This window comes from Aquarana catesbeiana, linkage group LG05 (genome assembly GCF_042186555.1).
Source record: "Aquarana catesbeiana isolate 2022-GZ linkage group LG05, ASM4218655v1, whole genome shotgun sequence".
Classification (NCBI taxonomy): Eukaryota; Metazoa; Chordata; class Amphibia; order Anura; family Ranidae; genus Aquarana; species Aquarana catesbeiana.
The window spans coordinates 95,902,471-95,922,365 of NC_133328.1; the positions used below are offsets into that span (position 1 = coordinate 95,902,471).

At 41.1% G+C, this 19,895-nt stretch overlaps 1 protein-coding gene across 2 annotated transcripts in view; it reads right to left on the reverse strand.

The window, feature by feature from the left end:
- GALNT11 (polypeptide N-acetylgalactosaminyltransferase 11) overlaps positions 1–19,895 on the reverse strand; it is a 50,354-nt gene that overhangs the window by 22,720 nt on the left and 7,739 nt on the right. For both annotated transcript variants that reach the window (XM_073629978.1, XM_073629979.1), the window contains exons 2-3: positions 19,409–19,738; positions 165–288 (exon numbers count right to left, since the gene is read on the reverse strand). In XM_073629978.1, the coding sequence (XP_073486079.1) occupies positions 165–288; positions 19,409–19,700 (416 nt within the window). In that variant the 5' untranslated portion in view covers positions 19,701–19,738. The remainder of the gene's footprint in view (positions 1–164; positions 289–19,408; positions 19,739–19,895) is intronic.

Sequence of the window (19,895 nt, forward strand, 5' to 3'; positions counted from 1 at the left end):
GATGCTCAGCTGTTACAGTGTCAGCTCTCGTACAAACAGGCAGAGCAAACAAATGGTCTGCAATGAGAGAAAGATAAAGAGAGAAAGAGAGAGGACACTCCAATACACAGCACACAGATACAACCAGACTCTGTCCCATATAACAGAGGGGTACTGTGACTTACTTGGGATCTCTAGTATCTGGGATGTCTCTATGATAGCCCAGTCTGTTGCTTATTAGCATATTGAAGGCGTGTGTCTGGTAGCCGATGTCCCTCACATCTTGGTCTTGTTCATTGAAGATCATTCCTGAAGAATGGATAAAAAGATTTCCAATATTAAGTGTATAACTGGTTATAATGTATACTATCAGGCAGTTGGTTACATACGTACTTTTTTTTTTTTTTTTAAGTTGCATTTGTATTACAGGACAATTACATTACACATGCTACCCAAGACTATAACTTCCTGTAACATGTAAGTAGGACACATCAAATCACACACGTAAAATGCTGACTACAGGGGGTCCCCTAGTTACAAACATCCGACTTACAAACGACTCCTACTTACAAACGAAGGGAGACAACAGGAAGTGAGAAGAAATCTACCCCTAAGAGAGGAAATTCATTTCTGTAAGAGTTATTATGAGAAAAAGGTACCTCTACTGATGCTTTAACACCAAGGCTTGTTTCCACAACAACCCAAAATTTTCAAAATCCAATTGTCATTGGGACAGAAAGTGAGGTGAAATCTTCTGAACAGGGGCACACACAGCAAAACAAATGTTACAGGGGTGTTAACCCTTCCCTATGTTATCCAAAAAGCTTAAAAATAGTTTTTTTGGCTGGAGCTACACTTAAAAAATGTACCTGTTCTGACTTACAAACAGATTCGACTTAAGAACAAACCTACAGTCCCTAACTTGTTTGTAACCCGGGGACCCCTTGTACACACAAATTGACAGTTAGACAAGAGGTAGGAGTGATCTGGTCATTGAGCAAATATTTATTCAAACAACTTGCATATAAACATGAATACTTTATTAGATTGTAAGCTCTTCTGAGCAGGGCCCTTTTAATCCTCTTGTATTTTAGTGCATTATAACTGTATTGTCTCCCTTTTATATTGTAAAGCGTTGCGTAAACGGTTAATGCTATATAAATCCTGTATAATAATAATAATAATAACTAGAAAAGCTACAATTTCTGGGGAAATTGTGTGAAGTGTTCTTGCCTCCACCAGTAGTCTACAAGCGTTATCAAGCCTAGCAGATGAAGGTATGACCACATGCATTTGGGGGGTCTCAGCATCTTGACGTAGAATGGAGGTGAAGGTGTGCTATCAGTTTGATGATAATCAGTGTTTACATTCACTGTTTCCTAGCAACGCTCATGCCCTGTTTATGCTTCACAACCACTGCTCAATACACAATACACAGGATCATGATAGCTGTAATAACTGTGCAGTACTTCAAACGGTCGTATTTTAAAAACTATAAATCCTACAGGGAAGATCTTTATATTGTGAGAATCACAAGACCCAGACCTAGATTTTGATTCATAGTATGTCTCTGAAATATTAAAAATGAAGGCACAGTCGCAGTTTAGATATTGCCCTTCAAATTTGGAGGGGGCTAGAGTAGAGTTTCAATAAATGTCAATGGACGGCGTGAGTTACAAACAAATGGTCATATTGTGAAAACTATCAGGACTATGGCTTAGCCGTGGACATGTTTGGTGGCAGCAGGGATAGCTGAACGTTTTGATATAAGATTTGTGTAGGTGGGCTTGAAAATGAGGGAGTGGTGGCAGTTTAGAAATCATGTCCTGATTTTTCAGCTTTTGTCACCTCCCACTCTAGTTTTGAACATTTCCCCATTCATTCCTATGGGACCAATTTCACCGCAAAAACGACGATATTTTGTGAACCATTCGGCATATTACTTGTCTATGTAGTGTAAAAACTGTGGGAGGAGTTAGGGTGGCAATTTAGCTATAATAATAATATATATGTGAGATAACAGTAAGTGGTCTTGCTATGCAAGAACACTTAATAACACGTGCACCAAATAAATGTACAAAGGCCTGTAATGGAGCCCATAGAGGAGTCATTTTTTTCCTCGATTATCCAGTGGGTTGAAAAAAAAAAAAAAGAAGAAAGTAGGAATTACCCGATTTCCCCCATCCACACATTCGATGTGGATATGGTAATTCTCCTCCTGAGCTATTGTATTCTGACAGCAGGGAGACTTCCCTACCGTCAGAATACACTGATCATCACTGGTAGCCATAGCCTGCAGTGCTGATCGAGCAGGGAAAATCCGACAGGCTGGTTGTACAGAAGACAATCGGTAGATTGACTTCTGTACAACCACAGTACAGTGCCATGGATCAGTCCCTGCTGAACGTGATGAATTTTGATCCATGTATGGCCGGCTTAACACAGAACAACTGGGCCAGCTTAGGCTTCATGTACACTGCTGCTGGTAAATATGCTTTCAGGATGGATGTTTAGAGGCATCTGTAAACGCGGTAACTCACATTTAGCCACATTTCTTTAACAGGCGTTTTTAATTTTTGACTATTTAAAAGAAAAAAACGCTTCTAAATGTAAACGCAGCAAAACGGACGTTTTTAAACGTCGTTTACTATCTGTCAAGTTAAATCGTTCAGGGGAGGTTGTAAAACGCCCCATGTACATTAAAGCAAAGTTCCACCCAAAAATGGAACTTCCGCTTTAAGTGATGGTGCCCCCCTTACATGTCACATTTGGCATGTCATATTTTTGGGCAGGGTGCGCATACCCTCTTTTTAGAGGCACCCAGCTCCCACTTTCTCCCGGGGTTCTGCGGCGCCGGAAGGAAGATCACCTCTCCCCCCTCCCTCCCATCTTCTGGGACATGTCACAGAAGATTGCCCGGCCATTCACAGCATGCGTTGAGCATGCACATAGTGTGCCCGGCTGTGAAGCCACAGCCGGGCGCCCACAGTAAGAATGCCAGCGCCATGGGGAGGTGGGGGGAGAGGAGCGGGGCTTCATACGCCCGCATCGCTGGACCATGGGACAGGTGAGTGTCTGATTATTAAAAGTCAGCAGCTGCACTTTTTGTAGCTGCTGACTTTTAACTTTTTAACCGCTGCGTTAACCGCTTGCCGACTGGCTCACACCCATATACGTTGGCAGAAGGGCACGTACAGGCATATTAAGGTACCTGTACGTTGCCCTTTAGAATGGGCTTGTAGGGGAGCGCGCCACAAGCTCCATGAGTGTGATCGTGGGTCCCGCGGACTCGATGTCCACGGGGATACCCGCGATTGTCTCACGGAGAGGAAGAACGTGGATATGCTAATGTAAACAAGCATTTCCCCGTTCTATTGACACTGACACTGATTGCAGCTCCCTGTAATTGGGAATGGTGATCAGTGTCGTGTCACACATAGCCCCTCCCCTCACAGTTAGAATCACTCCCTAGGACACACTTAACCCCTACAGCGCCACCTAGTGGTAAACCCCTTCACTGCCAGTCAAAATTTAAACAGTAATCAATGCATCTTTAATCGCACTGATCGCTGTACAAATGTGAACGGTCCCAAAATAGCGCCAAAAGTGTCCGATCTGTCCGCCATAATGTCGCAGTCACGCTAAAAAAAAAATATGAAAATGCCATAAAACTATCCCCTTTTTTGTAGACACTATAACTTTTGCACAAACCAAACAATAAGCGCTTATTGTGATTTTTTTTTTACCAAAAATATGTAGAAGAATACGTATCGGACTAAACTGAGGAAAAAAAATGTTTTTTTATATATTTTTTTGGGGATATTTATTATAGCAAAAAGTAAAAAATAATGCATTTCTTTTTCAATTACATTTCTCGCACAATTCTCCCATCACTGATTAGAAAATTGTTTGTTTTTCAAAAAATTTCCAACATGCCTGATTACTCAAAATTCGATGACCGCACGAAAACTGGCTGTTGCTGCAGCCCACTAATGGTGCAAAATGTGAACAAAAATTCTTAGATAAGATTTTCGAAAGAAAATTCTTTCGAAATTTGACCCATGTATGGCTTGCCTAAGTCTAACTATCTCAACAAGAATAATCAGTGTCTCCTGGTAGCCCATATAAAACAGTTGCTGTTCTGACAGAATTTTACCAGATCAGGCAATGTCTGTCTAACGTCTACTGGTAATTTAAAGACAACTCTGCACGACATTGAGAGCACAACCTCTCGGTGACAGTTAGTATTTCTGGTATGCCAGGAATAGAATTGTTTTTTTAAACCGGTTAAAATCTATATAGTTCCGCTTTAAGTGATGGATGTGTATGGATTATTTTTGGAGAATAACCAATCAGTGAATCAGGATTCACTTTGCAGAACAAAAATCAACAAAAGCCAGGCACTAACATGGTTATCGTGAGTTTTCCTGTACTTATGGCATTCTAATTTTATCTGATTTGCTTAATTTTATCTTGCCTTGGATTTTCATTTATACATCTTTTGGCAGCTATATACCCCACCTATATTTTTTTGATAATAAAGTTTACCTGATTTTTATGGATATCATCATTATTCACTGTATACCATTCTTTGGAACAGTACTCCCCTATAGTTGTTTATTCACTTTGCAGAAGAACAAGAGCTTCTGATATACCCTGCACCAAGCATATTTACAGTTTTTTTTTTTGTCCATTAGCTTTGAATGCAGGTTTGAATCGGAGCTTATTTTGTAGGCTTCAGTGCAACCTTTATTAATTTACCCATTCAGAATGCAGCTTCCAATGCTCTAACTTTTGTAAGATGAAGCCTGATTGGTTCCTGTGGGTCACTGCACTTTTCCCGTTATCCTTCTCTTTGAATAAGAGTTTTTTTTAAACTCAGTATCTCCAGCTGGTTACATTACAGTACAAGAGTCAAAAATTTAACAAAACATGTCCTGACAGAGCCAAATACTCCTTTGTGCTTCATGAGCTCCCCCTCCCAGACACTGGAGCTCACAGCAGGAAAGGGGGGGGGGGGGGTTCTGCAACAGACACATTGCTGTCAATCTAGAACGCTGAGGGTAGAATGCGGTGTGGCCCGATGCTGATCGACAAATGTCTCATCCCAATGTAGTAAAAGCAGGCACAAGCTACATGTGAGTGGCAACTCTGCTCTGAATTCAGGACCAGTGTAGCATTGTTGCCACACCATCACAGGAAGCTGCATCAAGTGGTTTTTTTGGCAGGATAAACAGGGATTTGTGGTAGTTGGGGGGGGGTAAGGGAAAAGACAGTGGGTATAGAAAAGAATCATCCCCCTTTAAAATAATCACATGTTGTTGCTTTGCATCCTGAAATTAAGACCTACAAAATTTTTGTTTTATCAAGCTGTATTTACTAGTGCAACTTTTAAACCTCCAAGTGAAAGATTCCTGTGGGTCACTGCACTTTGCCCGTTATCCTTCTCTTTGAATAAGAGTTTTTTAAACTCAGTATCTCCAGCTGGTTACATTACAGTACTCACTACCACAAGGGAATACACGCACGTAGGTCTTGGAATAGAGGAAACAAGCTGTAATTAGCAACTTGAACTGGACTTGTCACAGAGGAAATGACTTGCACAGATTCTCCACTTACAAGCATGTCCCCCTTTTACTGCTATGCGTGATTTACAATTACTTGTGACATGCAACACACTATGGGGTTTATTTACTAAAGGCAAATCCACTTTCCACTGTAAGTGCACTTGGAAGTACAGTCGCTGTAGATCTGAGGGAAACATACAAGGAAAATAAAAAACAGCATTTTTGCTTGCGCTTGATGAGCTTCCCCTCATTTCAGATCTTCCCCTCAGATCTACAGTGACTGCACTTCCAAGTGCACATGTATAGCGCACGGTGTATTTGCCTTTAGTAAATAACTCCCTATGCCCAGCTTGTGATGAACAGAGTTTAAAATGATCGCTTCTATATCTTTGCAGAAAAATAAAACCTTATTTTATTGTACATTTATTGTAAAATGAGTCAAACTGCATCAAGTATCCTGATCAGGCTGTGCATGTAAAATATGAGGATTTTGAAAGTTCCAAACAGATTGAATCTAATTTAAGAAGAAAAAAAACACAATGTACAGTAAACGAACAAAAATAGTGCAGAGGCCACCTGAGCATACAGTACTTTACATGCCACAGAAGGCACTTCCAGGCAACTCTATGCCAGCTTTGCTTTTTTCCAGAGCTTCTCGACAGTCATACAATCCAGAACGCTTGGAAGAAATCTAAGTTGAAGTATGGCTACCTGCAGGCTCTTACTGTGCAATCTAAAGCCTGTCATAGATGGACTAAATCTCAGCCAGTTCAGCAGGAGTCGGCTAAGATTTTAAGAATCTGTGGGCAGGCCGATTGTGCTGAAGGCGATCCATTGATCAACTTCAATACAACCAGCCTGCTGGATTTTTTGCATGCGATTACTGCCGGCGGCTATAGCCATCATTGTGTTCCTCTGGCAGGGAATGCTCCCCGCTGGCAGAACACAATAGCACAATAACATGGACTGTGTTGATGGGGAAATTAATTGATTTTCTTTCCTGCAACCTAAGGTTGCAGGAAAGAATACTGCATCATTTACGGGTTGCTTAAGTGCCAGTTAACTAATTTTATTCTAACAATTTGCACCCACATACCAGTAAAGCTGGCCATAGACATGTATTTTTTTTTCTCTTCTTCAGCCAGTGGGCTGAATGGAAAAATAAAAAAAAACACAAATGAGGTAAATGGAGGAATCCCCCTCCATTGGGACATTGTATTTTAACAGTGAGAGTGTTGCTGATCAACCAAACGTTTTCATCAAGTCCCTTTAACAGAAGTCCCATCACATCACTGTCTTCTGTCGAGCAGGGAGAGCCACCCACTGATCAAAATTTGGCTGGTCCCTGCTGAACTGGCAGTATTTTGAGGTGTCATTGGCCTGAAAATATGTCAAGCAGGCAACTTAGTACTGAAATAAAAGACAAGCATAGTAACAAAAAGGGATGGGGGGGGGGCGCGCTCTCTCTGCACCGCCGCTGCCGATCATTTTTTATTTTAATACAAGAGGTTCTCTGATTAGAGGTGGCATGGGGCAGTGACATCACATTCTCCACCTCATCATGAGGAAGATCATAATGTCACTACTCCACCTTTCCATCCTAATAGTGGTGACCTCTACAGCAGTTATCACCTTCCCCAATGGGAAGGTGAAGTATGCACATTGGTCCAAGACAGACAATTGTAACTATGTAATGAAGACCATACCTGGACCTCAGGTTCCTGTATGACAATCTACAGTACCAAATCCAGTTACAATGTGCTACACAAGATTCAAAAATGTAACAAAAAACGTCCTTTACTGTCCCTGACGGAGCCAAATACTCCTTTGTTTGTGCTTCATGAGCTCCCCCTCCCAGACACTGCAGCTCACAGCAGGGAAGGGGGGGGGGGGTTCTGCAACAGACACATTGCTGTCAATCTAGAACGCTGAGGGTAGAATGCGGTGTGGCCCGATGCTGATTGACAAATGTCTCATCCCATTGTAGTACCAGCAGGCACAAGCTACATGTGAGTGGCAACTCTGCTCTGAATTCAGGACCAGTGCAGCATTGTTGCCACACCATCACAGGAAGCTGCATCAAGTGTTTTTTTTTTTGGCAGGATAAACAGGGATTTGTGGTAAGGGAAAAGACAGTGGGTATAGAAAAGAATCATCCCCCTTTAAAATAATCACATGTTGTTGCTTTGCATCCTGAAATTAAGACCTACAAAATTTTTGTTTTATCAAGCTGTATTTACTAGTGCAACTTTTAAACCTCCACGTGAAAGATATAACACCAAGTCAGAAAACAATAATAACGAAAAAAGAATCACAGAGTTGGAAAAAGGATAACCCCTTTGTGTCAGTATTTTGTTGGACCATCTTTTGCTTTAATTACAGCCTTTAGTCTGTTGGGATATGTCTCTACTAACTTTGCACATCTAGACTAGACTAGACTATTTGCCCACTCTTCTTAGCAGAACTGCTCAAGTTCCGTTAATTTGATGCTGACTGTTTGTGGACTGCAGTCTTCAAGTCATTCCCCATATTTTCAATTGGGTTTAAGTCTGGGCTCTGACTAGGCCATGCAAGGACATTCACCTTTTTCTCCTTTAACCACAGTGTGGTCATTTTTGCTGTGTGCTTTGGGTCACTGTCATGTTGGAAGGTACACCTTCCCATTGACAACTTTCTGGCAGAGGGCAGCAGAATTTCCTCAAGAATTTTATGGTAACAAGTGCTCCAGTTCCTGCTGCAGAGAAACACCCCATACCAGGATATCACCACCTCCATGCTTTACTGTAGGAATGGTGATATTTGGATGGTGAGCTGGATTGGATTTCCGCCAGAAACATTGTTTGGTGTTGAGGCCAAATAATTAAATTTTAGTCTCATCTGACCATAACACCTTTTTCCATGTGGCCTCAGAAGCTTTAAGATGCGTTTTGGCAAAGCTCGGTGGTGACTGCATGTGGCCTTTCTTGAGGAGTGGCTTTTTTCTTGCAAGCCACATTTGTGGAGAATTTGTGATATTGTTGTCACATGCACACAATGACCACTCTTTGTCATAAATTCCTGCAACTGCTTCAGAGTTGCTGTAGGCCTCTTGGTAGCCTCTCTGACCAGTTTCCTCCTAACTCTTTCATCCAGTTTGGAGTGACGTCCTGATCCAGGGAGGGCCTGTGTTGTACGAAATACCTTCCACTTCTTAATAATAGACTTCACTGTGCTTCTAGGCACTGATAAAGCCTTTGAATTTTTTTTGTATCCACCTCTTGACTTGTGCCTGTCCACAACTTGATCCCGGTGAGTGCCTTGCCACCCATAGTTGACTGTTTGCTTTAGTTGCACTACCAGGGACTGAAATGCTCCAGGAAAGCTATTTTCATGCTGGACAAATCAAAAAGACCACAGCTGATCACAGTTGAAAGTCAAGTGGCTTTTTGTGCCATTGAGAAGGTGATTAGCTTCACCCGATTGAGTTTACAAGTCATTTTTGGGAAGGGAGGGTGATCCTTTTTCCAACTTTTTATTTTTTTCTGACATGTTGGTGTTATATCTTTCACTTGGATGTTATAAGTTGCACAAGAGTAAATACAGCTGGATAAATAAAAAATGGTGTCTGTCTTCATTTCAGGCAGCAAAGTTACTGTAAGTGCAGATGTACTTGGAAAGAAGGGATGCAGTACATATTTTTAAAGGAAACCAAAGTGTTTTTTTAAGGAATGAGCACAGTCATACAGATCTTGTAATAATAACCATATAGAACTTGTAGTAATACTCTTGTGTACACTTTGCTAAGCAGTGAGCAAAGTCTATGATATTTATGAAACAGGCCTGCCAGAAATTACATGGTAAATATATACTATATGGTATTTTTAGAAAGCTTTTAGAAATATCCATGATGATCTGTGGTCTAAAAGAAAAGCAATTTACTAACCAAGAGGCAAAACTGGAATTCTAACCATTTATTCAGGGCTATACAGAACCAGATGGCACTGTGCATAGAAGTCTTTGGGAGATCACTGATATCTAAGCAGATAGTGACAAGTCAGCAAGGCCTAAGTATGCTCAGTATAGGATTATCAGATTAGTACATTGGAGGGAAGTGACTGTAATTCACTCCAATAACCTCCACTAATGGAACCTACTCTTCATAAGGGAACAAAGTAAAGCCAAAACATTTCTCCTTAATTTTGGATGGAGTGTGGAAGGGTTAGAACCAATTGTCAGCAAAACAGCAATAGAGGGTAAATCTGTTCTAATGACATCCTTCACAGAGAGGATAGCACAACAATTTAGAGAGATCTCCTCTCACTTTCCGTTGTGTCTCTGGGACAAGAAGAGAATTCCCCAAAAAGACATAAATGGAAGAATCCTTTTCTTACACCATCCAAAACGATCAATATATTTTAATAATAATTTGGCTCCAAATACACTTTAATGTTCTAATGAGTATTTCTCACCTCTCATTAAAGGATATGTTCACTTTATTTAACCACTTCAATACCAGGCACTTTCCCCCCTATGCCCAGGACAATTTTTAGCTTTCAGCGCTGTCGCAATTTGAATGACAATTGCATGGTCATACAACACTGTACCCAAACTAAATTTTTATCATTTTCTTTCCACAAATAGAGCTTTCTTTTGGTGGTATTTGATCACCTCTGCTGTTTTTAATTTTTGCGCTATAAACGAAAAAAGACCAACAATTTTGAAAAAAAAAAAAAATATGATGGGCGCTGATAGGCAGCACTGGATAGGCAGCACTGATGAGGAGCTACTGACAGGCATTACTGAGTGGCACTGATTGGCACTTTGATGGGGCACTGACAGGCATTACTGATGGGGCACTGTTGTGGGCACTGACAGGCGTTTATAGAGGGGGACAGGCTGGCAGGTGATGGGCACCTTTTGATGGAGGCTGATCAATGTGCTGATTATCAGCACAGCCCCTCCCTGTCTGACAGGGAGAGCCGCCGATTGGCTCTTCCTGTCAGTGTGAACCGAGGAAAGCCGTTTACCGGCACTTTCTGGTTCACGGGATGATCAGCTGTGATTGGTCACAGCTGATCACGTGGTAAGAAGCCTCTGACAGAGGCTTCATACCACGATCAGAGTTGCGGTGTGTCAGACTGACACACAGCACCTCCGATGGGCGCACGCCGGCTCTGTTATACTGATCATGTCATATGACGTCCTGTGTTCTGTCGAGATGTGCCCGCTATCGAAAAGTGCATGCGCATAACGGAAGGGCACTCCAGCTGATTTGTCGATCAGCTGGAGTGATGTCACCATAGCTCATGCGCACATCGTAGGAGGGTTTTTTTCGATGGGAGATACCATTTCAAGGGCAACAGCGAGGCACAATATGACAAATACAGTGTCCCTCCGTTGTTTGCATAGCATTACATTGTGCCAGAGAAATGGTATCTCCCATCGAAAAAAAGGCTCCTACGATGTTGTGCATGCGCTATGGTGACATCACTCCAACTGATCCGGAAATCAGATGGAGTGCCGTTCCATTCTGCGCGGGCACATCACGACAGAACACCAGTCAGGATAAATCAATCACTTTGCCGCCGTCATTTTGCTATACGGCGGGCAGCAAGTGATTAAAGTAGGTATTTGCAGGTAAAAAAAAAATATGCATTTATTACATTTTTTTCTTAGGAGCCTGCAGAGCGCTGCACTCATAATTATCAGATCACAGGTGCAATGTCAGGCTCCTGTACACTCAGTACAGCTGTCGGCCCATTCCGCAGATAGATACTGAAGCACAGGAAGATAATAAACTACGAGGGGGCTAATCAGTACCCTTGCAGTTCATTGAGAGCTACAAACCAGCTGTGCGGTGGCAGATGGGACTTTATTTTATGCATGCAAAGATCTGTGTAAAGGAATGACGCAGCTGGGTGGACAGAGCCCCGCACGGCCATGCTGGTTTTTAAGAAGGGGTGGCACCTTCACAAAATGCAGAGGCTAGGGCTTTTCCGAGCCAGTTATTCCCTATGAGTCCAACCAACCCCAACATCTCCCTCCCCCCTTTCACAACGATACTAACACTTCTGCCATTACAATCTCCAATTACTGTGGTTTAACCACTTCAGCCCCGGAAGAATTTACTCCCTTCCTGACCAGAGCACTTTTTGCGATATGGCACTGCGTCGCTTTAACTGACAATTACGCGGTCGTGCGCCATTGCACCCAAAACAAAATTGACGTCCTTTTTTTCCCACAAATAAAGCTTTCTTTTGGCAGTATTTGATCGCCTCTGCGGTTTTTATTTTTTGCGCTATAAACAAGAAAAGAGCAACAATTTTGACAAAAAAAGCAATATTTTTTACTTTTTGCTATAATAAATATCCCCAAAAAATATATAAAAAAACACTACATTTCTTTCTCAGTTTAGGTCAATATGTATTCTTCTACATATTTTTTGTAAAAAAAAAAATCACAATAAGCGTATATTGATTGGTTTGCGCAAAAGTTATACCGTCTACAAAATAGGGGATAGATTTATGGCATTTTTATTATTAATTTGTTTTCTTATTTTATTAGTAATCTGCGATTTTTAGCGTGACTGCGACATTATGGCGGACACATCGACACTATTTCGGGACCATTGTCATTTATACAGCGATCAGTGCTATAAAAATTCACTGATTACTGTGTAAATGACACTGGCAGGGAAGGGGTTAAACACTAGGGGGTGATCAAGGTGTTAAGTGTGTCCTAGGGAGTGATTCTAACTGTGGGGGTATTAACAAACTCTAGTGGGGAATGTGGCGCTGTTCAAAAGTGAATGAAAAGAATAAACATAAATTGGTATTCCTAAAAAAAATTTTTTGCAACATATAAAAAATTTTAAATCGTGAGCATACAGTGTGTCAAGTGTATATGCAGCAGGTGTGACTGTTCAAAGGTGGATAAAAATAAAAATTATTGTTGCAGCATATAAGAAATAAAAAATATAAATAGTGAACGAACAGTGTGTCAAGTGAAAATACCACGTAATTATAAAAGTGAGTGCATATGTGTATAGGTGAACCGTCCTGAAAAAAATCTTTGCACTCAAACAAAATCCATAAATATGTGTATAATGGAAGTGCTGGTTTAAAGGAAAAGCACAGAATATACCAAATATTTGACGTATTAGTGTACCAGAAAATTGGAGATCCAAATAATATGTCCAAACAAAAACAAAAGTCTTATATATGTAAAAAACAAAAGTTGTGAAAAAATGTCTTTGCTTCAAAAAAGATCCCGTGTGAATTTATAATGCTTGTTGTATGATCTTCTCCTCTGGAACCCCCTCTTGTGTCCCCACTTACCGAAGAGCCCAACCCCTGCAGGGGTACTGAGCATATAGATGTAACTCCTCTGGCCGAGAACGATCGGTGTCCCCCTCTGGAATTCCGCGATCTCCTTCCTAGTTGAGTTGCCTTTTAATCTTTCAGAAAGGTCCACAAAAGCGTATCCATATGTGTGGAGAAGAGAGGAGCCTCATAGTGTAAATCCAAAAGTTTTTATTGGTTAGCCATCAGCTTACATAAAAACGAACCAAAAAAATATATATATATAAAAGGGCGGTGTCTAACTAAAAAGTGACACTACTCTGCCGGCTAATGGCAAGCCTGTAGCCGGAACCGTAGCGTGGAATGCACGCCGCTGCCACGCTACGGTTCCGGCTACAATTCCAGAGGGGGACACCGATCGTTCTCGGCCAGAGGAGTTACATCTATATGCTCAGTAACCCTGCAGGGGTTGGGCTCTTCGGTAAGTGGGGACACAAGAGGGGGTTCCAGAGGAGAAGATCATACAACAAGCATTATAAATTCACACGGGATCTTTTTTGAAGCAAAGACATTTTTTCACAACTTTTGTTTTTTACATATATAAGACTTTTGTTTTTGTTTGGACATATTATTTGGATCTCCAATTTTCTGGTACACTAATACGTCAAATATTTGGTATATTCTGTGCTTTTCCTTTAAACCAGCACTTCCATTATACACATATTTATGGATTTTGTTTGAGTGCAAAGATTTTTTTCAGGACGGTTCACCTATACACACATGCACGTGGTATTTTCACTTGACACACTGTTCGTTCACTATTTATGTTTTTTATTTCTTATATGCTGCAACAATAATTTTTATTTTTATCCACCTTTGAACAGTCACACCTGCTGCATATACACTTGACACACTGTATGCTCATGATTTAAAATTTTTTATATGTTGCAAAAAAATTTTTTTAGGAATACCAATTTATGTTTATTCTTTTCATTCACTTTTGAACAGCGCCACATTCCCCACTAGAGTTTGTTAGTCTTTGTGGATTCCACCTCGGTGTTTTTCCATTTTTTGGGGGGGGGCTGCAGTTCTCTTTATCTGTCCCAAGCGCAGAATATTTGAGTCTGTGCTAACTGTGGGGGTATTGCCTCACTAGAACATGACAGAGATCACTGCTCCCGATGACAGGGAGCAGTAGATCTCTGTCATGTTGCTAGGCAGAATAGGGAAATGCCTTGTTTACATGGGCATCTCCCCATTCTGCCGCTTCGTGACACGATTGCAGGCCCCCGGCGGACATAGAGCCCGCGGGACCCGCAAGCATGGTCACAGAGTACCAGTGGGGCGTGCACGCGCCCACAATGCTGCGATTTAAAGGGGAAGTACCTGTACGCCCATTTGCCCAGCCAGTGCCATTGTGCCGACGTATATCGTCACGTGCTGGTCGGCATGTGGTTAAATAAACCGGAAGTGACATGGTTGGAGTTTCTGATGAGTTGGCTAATTTGATAGAACAGCAGCCTGACTGGTACAAATTGAATGGATTGCTTTGATGTGTTCTTATTTTGGACGGTCTCATTGGTAAGTCTAAAGTCCCGTACACACGATCAGAATATCTTAGAAAAAAAAAATACCACTTTCGATTTGATCATACAATAATCTGATCGTTAGTAAACAGCTGTCGTCCGAAATTTTCTGAAGGGACAAACCTGAAAGATTTTGTTTTAATCAGTACAGTTTTCGTTCAAAAATACAACACAAATACATTACATCACTTCCGAATTTTTATTCTGTCGTACGAGAATTTTCATATTTTAGTAAGCTATTCGTTTTCGATATGAGATTAAAATCCAAAAAAAAAAAACCCGGAAGACTCGTCTGATAATGTCATCGTGTGTACTAGGCTTAAAAGGTGATTGTAGAGCGATAGTAGAATAGGATTATGTATAACGTATGGCCAGCCATAAGGTAATGTAAAGCTGACCACACACACAGGTTACGAGTTATAGCAAAGGTAAAAAGAAGAAAAAAAAAAAAAAAAACAAACAGTGAACGTGTTAGATGACTTTAGATTTGATGAAAAATCTTGATGCTGGTCTATCAGACACACAGATATACACAATGTACGAACACAGGAAGCAGAAATCTAGAAAACTATTTCATTTTGTTCTCTGCCAATGTGGATGCTTTCCACTCTGAATGTCAGGGCTGGGAGCAGGAAAAGGTATGAATCATGTTATTTATCTTATGCCAAATGATCGGTGGCAGACTATGAGATTCGGAGCTTTGCCAGGAGAGCTGACTGATTATTTCAGCATGCAGACTTCATAGACTGAAAGAAAATGATTTACCTTTCATGTTTACTGACCTTGAACACCTACTGCCTGCATGCTGTCTAACTAACCATCCAAGACTGAGGGAGATATTAAACCCTCACTTTTTAAAAGCAATTTCAGCTGCCGATTTAAACATTTACTTTGTATGCCTCTTATTTTTAACCTGGTGATCGTGCCAGTAAGTCTGTTGTTTTTTAACAGAACAAGCTGACCTGATGCAGCAGTTAGAGGGATGAGATGAACCATTTACCACAGTCGGGGATGCCGACAATGATCAGCTTCTTTTTATTTAAGAAAAACCTTTATCTCAAAAGAAAAAAAAAAGAAATGGTTGCTGTAATTGATTATAAAGTGTTAGCTGGAGTTTGCCTTCATTTTGTTAGTGTATCTAAATCCTCTAGATTAGAACATCGAACACTCCCCTTCACCCAAACTGCTATCCAAAGGTGCCCCCTGTGTTCTTTCAACCAGAGTGGAGGTAATCTAATACAGGAGCTGTGTGTTACTGGCCAGATCACCAGGTGAAAAGAAGAGGGAAAAAGAAATAAAAAAAAACAAATGCAGCCATCACATCTAATGATTGGTAAGCTGCAATATATTGGGTTTAATATGGCTTTAATATGTAAACAAGGGTGTAATGGGGTAAGTGGACTGTCTACTCATTAAAGTGATTGTAAAGTCTCGTTTTAAAAAAAAATAAAAATAACAAACATGTTAAACTTACCTCCTCTGTGCAGTTGGTTTGGCACAGAGCAGCCCTGATCCTCCTCTTCTCAGGTCCCTCTTTGCTGCTCATGGCTCCTCCCTCCTATAGAGTGTCCCCACAGTCAGCAGCTTCCTATGGGGGCACTGGAGCCAAGTCACAGCTCTGTGTATCCATTCAAATCCATTGACAGCCATGGGAGCCAATGGTGCCGCTGCTGTGTCACACCCAATCAGAAGGAGTGTCCCAGACGGCTTAGACATTTGTGGACATCGCTGGAGAGAGATGGGGGGGTCAGGTAAGTAATTTGGGGGGTTGCTACACACAAAAGGTTTTATATCTTAATGCATAGTATGCATTAAGATAAAAAACATTTCTGCCTTTACAACCCCTTTAAGGCCTGGTTCACATTTTCTGGTTCACATTTTCAGTTTTTCAGAAACACTACAGTCCATTTAACATGGTCTCCTATGGATCACATTCACATCTGTACATTTTATAGAAAGGGCCAAGGACTTTTTTCTGGTTTTTGGTTCCATAGACTTCAATGGATCAAAAACGTGTATTGAAAAATGCAAAATGCACCTGGAATATGCAAACTGAAACCTGCATGGGTGTGAAACAGGGTTATGGAATTCAGCTTCAAAGAACCAGTTTTTTTCAGGCAGTCTGGCCAGACTGATAGATTTGCAATGAAAAAAATTAACAATGAAGTAGAAAGACAAATATAGCTCTCCTTGTGTGCAGATTACAAACCAAAAATACAAAAAATATTTTTTTTTAAATTAGCATGACATGAATATTTTAAATTAAGGGCCAGTTCTCACCATAGTAAGGCAGTTTTTATTGTGTTTTGGTGCGTTCCAGTGCATTTTTTATGTGTTTTATAGCATTCCAGTACAGTCCAGTGCAGGAAAAATGCAGCATGTTCTACTTTTTTTTCTGGAAGTGGAACGCACTGAAACTTGAAAGCACTGGTGTGAACTATGCTTTTGAAAACCATGTAACCTATATATACACAGTGGGGACGGAAAGTATTCAGACTTTTCATTTTTTTTCCTCATTAATGTACACACAGCACCCCATATTGACAGAAAAACACCGAATTGTTGACATTTTTGCAGATTTATTAAAAAAGAAAAACTGAAATATCACATGGTCCTAAGTATTCAGACCCTTTGCTGTGACACTCATATATTTAACTCAGGCGCTGTCCATTTCTTCTGATCATCCTTGAGATGGTTCTACACCTTCATTTGAGTCCAGCTGTGTTTGATTATACTGATTGGACTTGATTAGGAAAGCCACACACCTGTCTATACAAGACCTTACAGGTCATCAGGGCAAATGAGAATCATGAGGTCAAAGGAACTGCCTGAAGAGCTCAGAGACAGAATTGTGGCAAGGTACAGATCTGGCCAAGGTTACAAAAAAATTCTGCTGCACTTAAGGTTCCTAAGAGCACAGTGGCCTCCATAATCACTAAATGGAAGATGTTTGGGATGACCAGAACCCTTCCTAGAGCTGGCCGTCCGGCCAAACTAAGCTATCGGGAGAAGAGCCTTGAGAGAGGTAAAGAAGAACCCAAAGACCACTGTGGCTGAGCTCCAGAGATGCAGTCGGGAGATGGGAGAAAGTTGTAGAAAGCCAACCATCACTGCAGCCCTCCACCAGTCGGGGCTTTATGGCAGAGTGGCCCGACGGAAGCCTCTCCTCAGTGCAAGACACATGAAAGCCCGCATGGAGTTTGCTAAAAAAACACCTGAAGGACTCCCAAGATGGTGAGAAATAAGATTCTTTGGTCTGATGAGACCAAGATAGAACTTTTTGGCCTTAACTCTAAGCGGTATGTGTGGAGAAAACCAGGCACTACTCATCACCTGTCCAATACAGTCCCAACAGTGAAGCATGGTGGTGGCAGCATCATGCTGTGGGGGTGTTTTTCAGCTGCAGGGACAGGATGACTGGTTGCAATCAAGGGAAAGATGAATGCGGCCAAGTACAGGGATATCCTGGACGAAAACCTTCTTGAGTGCTCAGGACCTCAGACTGGGCCGAAGGTTTACCTTCCAACAAGACAATGACCCTAAGCACACTGTTCTTGAATGGCCCAGCCAGAGCCCTGACTTAAACCCAATTGAGCATCTCTGGAGAGACCTAAAAATGGCTGTCCACCAACGTTTACCATCCAACCTGACAGAACTGGAGAGGATCTGCAAGGAGGAATGGCAGAGGATCCCCAAATCCAGGTGTGAAAAACTTGTTGCATCTTTCCCAAAAAGACTCATGGCTGTATTAGATCAAAAGGGTGCTTCTACTAAATACTGAGAAAAGGGTCTGAATACTTAGGACCATGTGATATTTCAGTTTTTCTTTTTTAATAAATCTGCAAAGATGTCAACAATTCTGTGTTTTTCTGTCAATATGGGGTGCTGTGTGTACATTAATGAGGAAAAAAATGAACTTAAATGATTTTAGCAAATGGCTGCAATATAACAAAGAGTGAAAAAGGTAAGGGGGTCTGAATACTTTCCGTCCCCACTGTATATATTTTTCTGCATCAAAAACGCATGGAAAATAGGTTATATGGTTTTCAAAAGCATAGTTCACAGCAGTGCTTTCAAGTTTCAGTGAGTTCCATTTCCAGAAAAAAAAAAAAAAAAAGTAGAACATGCTGCATTTAGTTTACACTACATGCAGTCCAGTGTATATTATATATATATATATATATATATATATATATATATATATATATATATATATATATATATATATATATATATATATATATATATATATATATACACACACACACACACACACACACTGGACTGCACGTAGTGTAAACTGGCCCTAAAGCAATTGTGCCTATTCAGGGAAAAACAACAGGTTTTGTGGCTGGCAGGCAACCAACAAAGCTCCCCCAACAAGAATAAGAAAAAAGAAGTAAAGCAGGACCCCCCGAGTATGTGAGAACAGGTGACTCTCTCTCCCCTTTAACCCACAATGCAGCACTGTTTTTCAATACTGTACAAACTCTGACCCTAAGGCCCCATTTACACTTGTATGATTCCAAGGTCGTGCAACTTTGGCAGGGTGCAACTTGGATGTGACTTCACTGTTGCATGTAAAACATTCAGGTATGAATTTCATGCAACTTGAGGGTCAACATTAAAGTTTATGGCACTCAAGTTGCATGAAAGTCAACCAAATCAACTACTCTGAGGTCGCTACGACTTGTTACACATACAAGAATGGTTATCATTGGAAAACATGCGGTACGACTTGTAATGCGACTCTGATGTCCAAATATGACAAGTCGCACAAGTGTGAATGGGGTGTAAGCCACCTGCAGAAATTTTTGTTGGGGGGCTTTGATGGGCAAATAAGGTAGAAGGAGAGCAAGTAATAGAGATGGATCAGTACTTCCAGGCCTCACCTCACTCACTTAATGATCTTTCAACATCCTGACCACATGCCAATACTGATTAATTACCCAAAGTGAGTCCCCCAATAATAGTCTAAAATAAAACTCCCGCTTACCCATTTCTGGAGAGAAATTGCCATTTGTATCTGGTATGTCTCCGACACGATTTCCCACCTGCTCTGCAGCACGACCCTTATAGGAGCCATCGGGCTGTCCAGCTGATCCCCGAGAGAAGCGGGGGTAAATTTTCTTGGGGTACGGGTTGTATGGCTCTAACCCCTTGATGGGCACATGTCTGACGCCCTGGTTCTCTTCGCTAAAGTTAAAATAAATAAAAAGCAGAAGTGTCCAGGTCACAGAGGTGAAGAGGCACCCATAGCAGAAACAGCGGAGCGCGGCGCTGCCCATTGTAACCCTAGCATTGTCGAAGGTCCATTCTCAATTCCCTGCAAAGAGATCAAAGGTGTCAGGAGGAGGGGAGGGGGACAAATGTTTAAAAAAAAAAAATGGATAATAAACACATCCACATTCAACATTCCTAAGTTAGCATCCAGCAAATATATAACAAGATCAAAATAATACATTAGCTATTTATACACAGAT